Genomic DNA, 7,625 nt, shown 5'->3' on the forward strand with positions numbered 1-7,625 from the left:
AGCTAGTGCCTGTGTAATCTCCTTATTATCCACTCTTATCAAGCAGCTTCTCGTATTCAGTTAATTAACTCGTGCTCCATTCGTATCTCCTTGTGCTGTGTGTATCGTACAAACGTGGTAGGAATGTAGCCCTTCCTCGGTATTTATTTGGTGCTTGGGAAAGTGTCAGTTATTGGGCTCTGAGTGCCCCTGGAAGGCCCTGATTCGATTATATCCAATACTTGTTCCTCTGTGCTTGGAACCCGAAGATCGATTGTCGTCCACTATCTTCCTGGAACTACTTTCCTTGCCCTTCGTTGGCGTGAGTTCTTTCAGCTTCCGCCATGTTACTGTAGAATTTCCCCTGAACTAATCGCAGATCCGCAAATTCGTGAAAGAAAATTCAAAGTAAGTCACAGTATGACACATTATGGTTATTATTAACAAGCCTTTCCATCAAAAAATTTTAGAACAGAACTTTTCTAATATCGCAAATTTTCGTAACTTGAAGCAAAGATCGTAATTTTTCTTTTTGAATGCTTAAGTATTCGAATATGCCGCCAATTAAACATGGAACAATTTCAAAATAATGCTTAAAAACACAGTTGAAATTCGACCTTCAACTATTAATATCTTCTCGAAATATTAAAAAAAAAAAAAATTTCAATATTTTTCTTGTACTCCCCAACCCGCCAATTTTGAATCACCCTGTATTGGGCCACTCTGTAGAATCAGTGCGTTTCAAGCGTTATGCAGGGTGTCCCTTAAGCGCATGATCAAAAGGGGACTGCGATATTATTTGTGTTTTCAAATCAGAAATTTTTTCAAAAAAATTCTTTTTAGATTTTGGAACAACGGAGTTACTGCGCCGGTGCGTTGGGTTGGCGCACGAAGCCATTGGCATAGCACTGCGCCAACTCCTAAAAATTCAGCGCGCTCTCCAGGCCCACCTTTAACCATTATTAGGCCGAAGAGACGGACATTTTTTTCAATTAAAGTTAGACCACACGTCTCAGTGCCCTTTCGATCATTTGGTGTCTCATTTAATGTACTTACTGCGCGTATGTTTGGAGATTGAGGCGCCATCAAAGTCGCTGGACGAGTTGAAGCTGTGCTTCCTGTCCTCCTCCCTAACGGTCAGCTTGTTCAGCTCGTCATTGGTGGGATCCTCTGACGGGTGGTAGATGATGGACTTCTTGACATCCTCCCTGGTTGTTTTGGAGTGTCGATTCCTCAAATGGCGCTCACAATTCGCTTTGGTGGTGAACGCGTAGTTGCAAAGCGAGCACTCATAGGGACGATCCCCGTTATGCGTCCGCATGTGCCGGATCAGGGCGGCCTTGTCGATTGAGGAGTGAGGGCACATGTTGCAGTAGTACGTTCCGTTGGTGTTGCCACTCAGATGGGCGCGGTTGTGGCCTTTGAGGGCGCGCAAATTGGGGAAAATCGCCGTGCACAGTCGGCACGGGAACTCCCCACGCAGCTTCATTTTGCGGAACTCTATGGCGAACGAATCCTGCGATTCCTCCTCGTTCTCCTGCTTGTTGTCCTGGTCGACGAGATGTTTGGTTGGCGGCAGTCGCAGCTCGCTGGGCTTTTGAATATTGGACAGAATCGATGGGATATCAGCCAAGTCCTTGTTGTCCATGAACTTGACCAGCTGCTCCCTCAGCTTATTGGTAGGAATCAGCTTCTCGGGGATTTTGTCGTTGTCCTGGAGGTTCAGCCGGGAGAAGAACTCAGTTCGGCGGATATCGTCCTCACAGATCCCGTTGCGGCCGCTCAAATTCAGACCGGGGGACGCTTCGAGGCAACTCTTCTCGTGAATGGCCAGCGAGCTGGAACAGGGGAAGGCTTTGAGGCACTTCTGGCATTGGAACTTCGGCCCACACGATGCAGGTTTGTGCAGGCTGCGCTCGCACTCCCGCCTGGCAATGTGGGGGAACTTCTCGCTGGAGAAGTCCACGAAGGTGAGGTCTTGGAACCCGAGCACCGGCTGCTTGGAGGGCGCCTTTTCTTTGGTAAGGGGGTGAGTTTGTTTGTTGTTGGCCGCTCTCTGGCTGCCGATTGCTGGGTACTCTGGATGGTTGTCCTCCAAGTGGGCTTCTAGAACCCCCGGCGAGTTAAAATCGGTTCTTTGACAGACTGGACACCTAAACGGGCCCAAGGCCGGTCGTTTGGCGTCCAGTTTCTGGTCCATATCTGCGTCCTCCAGTCGCCTCTTCTGGCAGGGCTTCGACTCGACCTTGTTGTTGTTGTACTCGATGCTTCTCGAGCTGCCGCTGTCGCTGCTCCCATCCGACTCGTAGTTCTCCCCTTTGGTCGAATGGGTGCGCATGTGCCGATGCATGTTTCCATTGGTGGTGAACGTGTCGCCGCAGAATTTGCAATGGAAAGGCCGCTCTCCACTATGGACCAGCACGTGGCGGTCCAGGCTCGAGCTGGAGCTCAGCACCTTGCGGCAGATGCGGCAGGCGAAGCCCTTTTCGCTGGCCTGATCCTCCCCCTGATTGTTGTGCGAGCGGATGTGCAGCGTGAAGTTGTGCTGCGACGTCAGCATCTTGTCGCAGATGGGACACACGTATTTCCGTTCGGGCGAGCTGCAGTCGCTGCGATTGTCGCTGCGATTGTCGCTCTCACACGCCTCTATGGACGTGTTGGTTGTGGTCGAGAAGATTCCCGAATCGGTGCGGTTGCTTTGGTCGTCTAGCGCTTCTTTGGTTCGGTTGGCTTCGAGTGGTTCCTCCATTGCGGTAACTAGAACAAACGATAGTTGATGGCCGGTCGCACAGGAGGACTAAATACTCGTATTTATGTGATTTATTGAATCGGGAATTTGATCGGTTTGAAACCTCTTTCTGACTTTGTTGCGAATTGTATACAGGGTTGTTTTGTTTGTTTCTTGCAAAGTATTTAAAATATATAAAAAAACATATGCCTTTGGAGTGTGCAACTCCAAATGCCTGCCAAGGCTTAAAGCAGCAACAACGCTACACATAAAAACTGATGATGGTGGAAAAATACACCGAAACCTATTTTGATACCTAATAAATGACTGAAGCCCAGTAATGAATTTGACTTGTTGCGAATATGAAAATTTACTGAATTGTTTCCAGCGAGTCTTCACCAAAATCACCTGAAGTCGATATCGATATAAATCGTTCTTCTGTTAGTGACGGACGCTTGCGTCGATTTTGATGAAATATGCTCAGTCACCCGTCAACTAATCTTGCGACCCTTGTAATAGTCATGACACTTCAACTGAGGTACGTTCACATGGCGAGTGACGACGTTGATGCACGGTCGCCATGGGAACCAACTGGGCGTCCCTTAAATCCGATGAATACCGGGGCAAATGAAGAAGAACCGGCGAAAGTTTCACTCACACAAGTGCAGAGAAATGCGGATTTGTTAACTGAACTGAGCAAACGAAGTGTGGCAGGTGTAAGACACCACTTGACTGTAGACGGGTGTGGCACACACACACATAGGAATTGTCGTGTAGCTCTGATTTGGTGCGGCCCAATTGTGTTTCAAAATAACCGATAAAGTGAAGAAACGTGCGAGTTGTTGACGCGGACAAAGAAACCGCGTGCATTTGTTTAGTTAATCATCGGAACGGAGATCTCTTGTCTTCCGGCTTTATCGTTCGATTGGTTTACTTAAAGACAATCCCAGATTTATTCCCCGTATCACCTGGCTGAGCAAAGCTTGTTCAACTTTAGTCCAGTTCGTCGATTTGTGCGTCAATCGGATGTTTAGCATTATTTATTCACATGATCTGAGGAAAATTAAGGGTTTTTTGCTACATTGAGGAGGAATTGGGACACACCCTGCGGTCAATGATCAATGTCCAGTTATCCCTATTCGGACACTCTGTACCATCCGGTTGGCATGTACCTGACTTGAAACCGTCATCGGCAAATGAAACGTTTCTTTGTCGCCGTATTGGTAAACAGACGATCATTTACTTGACCCAAATCGTCGCTTCATTGTTTTTAGAGGTCTTGGGCAATCATTTTTTTATTGGAAAATCGCCTACGTGCCGGCAGGTATCAACTGGATGCAGATGGAAAATGCAACGCTTTCCAACAGCCTAGAGGGTCGCCGTTGCAAAGATCACATTCTAGATGAGAGTTTTAAGGCGCGGCGCTTAAAACCCACGAAAAAAACCATTGACGCGCCCATGAGACTGTGGACGTTTGTTTTTCCGAAACGGAAAACCCAGGCCTGATTAAAATGGACCACAATGAGATTCGTCACGCTCGACAAACCGCATACAGGTTTCAGTTTCCTTCCAGATAAGGCTGATGATGTTGTTTGGGATTGTTCCTTATCTGCCGATGTGTTTTCGCCTCGCCAGTACCAGAAATCACTGAGATATGACGGTAAAGGTCAATATTCTGCTGTTGGCGCCCACAAACAATTACGAGCAGTTGGGACTTACCTGGAACGTTGCTGGGTGGTGGCGAGCCTTGTTGAGGATTTTCCGGAGCAAAAACCACCCCTTGCATGGCTGCTTTATAATCTGGAACAACACAGTTCAGTTAAGACAATGAGAGTGGAACAAGAGCGATTTCTCTGTGAAAGTAGCTGAAAGTGAAACTCAATCAGAGAGGACGCGGATCTGAAAGGGTCAAATAGTGGAACTTTCAGTATTAAAACATCCCTACACTCATTTCACAAGCACCATCCTAGTTTGGGGTTTTGCTTGTCTGTGCCTTGATTGTAGACGTTTATTTCATCACGTTTCGGCGAGACTACAGCGCCATCATCAGATTTAAAATTTACACAAACTCATGATTTGTAAAAATCAACGTTCTTGTAGGTTTTTGCCTTCTTGAAACCGTAAATTTGTCTTTCGAGAGACAAATTAAAGGTTTCAAGAAGGCAAAGACCTACAAGAACGTTGATTTTGACCAATCATGAGTTTGTGTAAATTTTAAATCTGATGATGGCGCTGTAGTCTCGCCGAAACGTGATGAAATCAACGATGTTTCACAATTTTTACTTCACACTTTGGAGACAAATTTACGGTTTCAAGAAGGCAAAGACCTAAAAGAACGTTGATTTTTACCAATCATGAGTTTGTGTAAATTTTAAATCTGATGATGGCGCTGTAGTCCGGCCGAAACGTAATGAAATCAACGATGTTCAAAGTTAAACCCAAGAAAGATAAGAATATCATACTAAATGAGAGCAGTTGGAAAGTAGATAGAGAGTGCAGATGATAGAGCAGGACTTGCTATTTCACAGTAGAGTCTTTTGCGCCCAAATAGAGCACTTCCAGCAGTCTGGAGCCTAGAGAGATTTTCGGGTAAGATCGAAAATAAGTTTCCTTTAAACCAGGCCATGGAGTTAAAACGAAACCCAAGATTAGCAAATCAAGCGATTGAAAATTAGCCAAATACGAAAACTTGCGATTGGCAATTGCCCAATCGATGTCGGTAAAATGCGACAGCGGTACGATTAATTGACCTAAAAAAATCGCATTTCCTCGTAATTAGACGATACACGAAACGACAAGCTCGGATAAATCGAACGAATGTTTTGAGAAAATTGTTGCTGATCGATTGGGTTCGCGGTAAAGTGATGCGCTGGTAAATAGCCTGCACGTTGCCCAATCAGAGAGGAAATATGCCGATGATGTGTATGTCATATCGCAGAGTGACGCAAAACACCCACCTAGAGCAGACCCATTTACCGGAGGTACCAACGAGATAATTCCTTGCATTGTGATTGATCGAAAGCATCGAACCTCATTGGGTTTGCAAATTAGTTCCAAGTAACCATAACAAACTTGGAGGTTCCATTAAGGCGACATGGTTCTTTTGTTTGTGGGTTTCGTTGCTAATTTAAGATGGTAGTTATCTGTAAACATCGATGGGATCCTTGGTCATTGCACGTCCCTGTTCCGATCTGACCATGGGCTGGACGATTATATTTTTAAACAAATTGCTACTAATCGATACGGTTACACGTGCCGCGTCCAATTAAACGGACATCTCAGTTTGTTCTCAATAAATGCCGTGTTTACTCGAACCGGGCCCAATTATTTGCCACGAACCAGGCCGGGCTTTTGCCAGTGGAAAATGCATGTTTTCTTACTTGTAACGCTCCAGATTAGATGCTTGCGATGCAAACAGCAGTTGAGTTGAGTTGAACTCTCCCATTTCCCCATAATTTTCGGCAGCTGCATGGTCTCCCTCCGTCTCCCAGCCGGAGTCAATAACCAAATTGAATCAACATCACCAGATGAAAAAGAACTAGAATGACGTAAATAAAACCCGCTGGTAGTCGGTTTAAATGAAGAGTGTCTGTCAGATAGATGGTGGGCATATGGTGGTGTTCACCTGCCTCCAAACACCTGCTTTGGCGTGTGCAACGGTTTCGATCTGGACCCCGTTTGTGGCTTTCGAGATAAAGTGCGATCGAAAAATTGGGGGGCCTCACGACGATCGTGTCTGCTGTATTTTTCTGTTTGCTTGCTGATAAGAAATTTAACAGGGAAATTTCAAACCAGTTCGTTGCGAGGAAGGAAAAATGGCTCAATCACAATCAGGCTTCAACACACGCGCCCTTACGCAATCGGCGTTTTTCGAGCTTCGGACCGGTTCACATCTAAAAAACTGACGACCTTTGTGGCTTTAAAAGAAACGAGATTACCAGCAACTGTCGAAGCACGCGCCAGACTGGGCAGGTGTTAATCTTCGTTCTTCATTATTACTTGGCCCTTTTGCTTACTGGGTTCTTCATCGGATTGTGCCCACATGCTCGGCATTTGCATAATACGAGCTTCTTCACCATCTGAAGAACTCAGTCCCGACTAGTAACAGTGTTATTACTTCGGAGACGAGTTTTCCTTTAATCCATTAATAAGTGCATCATTAGAGGAATGCTGATGATATCTTCAATGGTAAATAACTGCCGGTCTTCTAGTAGGGGCTTGAAGGAGCACAAATAGGTGATAAACCATCCAAACTGAGCTTGAACTGTTGGGTGACCTGCGAGAACCTTCGATCAGTGTCGCCAAAGAAAACGCCTATCGTTTGAAGGAGAGTCATGACTAAGGCGAAGATAATGAGAATCAAGAGCAGTTCAAGAAAGTTTATAACGAAATTTTTTACATGTGGTTGCATCAAAGGAAACTGGCGTTTTGAGTTTCTCTTTGCAGCACGGAAGGGTTAATTGAGGAACCCAGAAAACAGAGCAGATCTGGCTTCTTAACTTTTGCTGTGTTAAACTTCTTCGCCTCAATTGCACATTTTGCAAATTCTTAAACTTTTGTTTCGGAATTTGTTTGAAAATGTTTTAAGGATTTATGTGACCAGAACTGTTCCTGCTAGCTGAGACAGTGATTATTATGCCACTGAATAGAAAAGGATTTATTTAAAAAAAGGCCGCAGAATCCGGCTGTTTCGCGTTTTTTCATTTTTTGGCAAATTTTTAAGAAACGGCTGATTTGCGCGCTTCTATAATGCATTTCTGTTCACTGGACACTGGACAGAACACTATTTGCTCTATAAATGCCGTGATAACTCAGGTTATTCGCATATTTTGTTGATTTTTAGCAAATTTTTGAAGCACCAGAGAAAATGTGTCTTGGATGATGGCTTTTGCATATAAACTTTTTAATCATTTATCTC

The 7,625-nt window shown here is 45.0% G+C and overlaps 1 protein-coding gene across 3 annotated transcripts in view; it reads right to left on the bottom strand.

Moving 5' to 3' along the window:
• LOC109537235 (zinc finger protein Xfin) overlaps window positions 1-7,625 on the bottom strand; it is a 16,975-nt gene that overhangs the window by 3,877 nt on the left and 5,473 nt on the right. The window contains exons 1-3 of one of the 3 annotated variants that reach the window (XM_048661936.1): window positions 6,088-6,290; window positions 4,427-4,507; window positions 1,036-2,736 (exon numbers count right to left, since the gene is read on the bottom strand). In XM_048661936.1, coding sequence (XP_048517893.1) covers window positions 1,036-2,736; window positions 4,427-4,507; window positions 6,088-6,178 — 1,873 coding nt within the window. In that variant the 5' untranslated portion in view covers window positions 6,179-6,290. Of the gene's footprint in view, window positions 1-1,035; window positions 2,737-4,426; window positions 4,508-6,087; window positions 6,291-7,625 lie in introns of those variants that run through there. The other 2 variants (XM_048661937.1, XM_048661938.1) reach the window with 2 other exon arrangements.

This window comes from Dendroctonus ponderosae, unplaced genomic scaffold (genome assembly GCF_020466585.1).
Source record: "Dendroctonus ponderosae isolate FM_Combo_2020 unplaced genomic scaffold, Dpon_F_20191213v2 Dpon_F_20191213_10, whole genome shotgun sequence".
Taxonomy (NCBI): domain Eukaryota; kingdom Metazoa; phylum Arthropoda; class Insecta; order Coleoptera; family Curculionidae; genus Dendroctonus; species Dendroctonus ponderosae.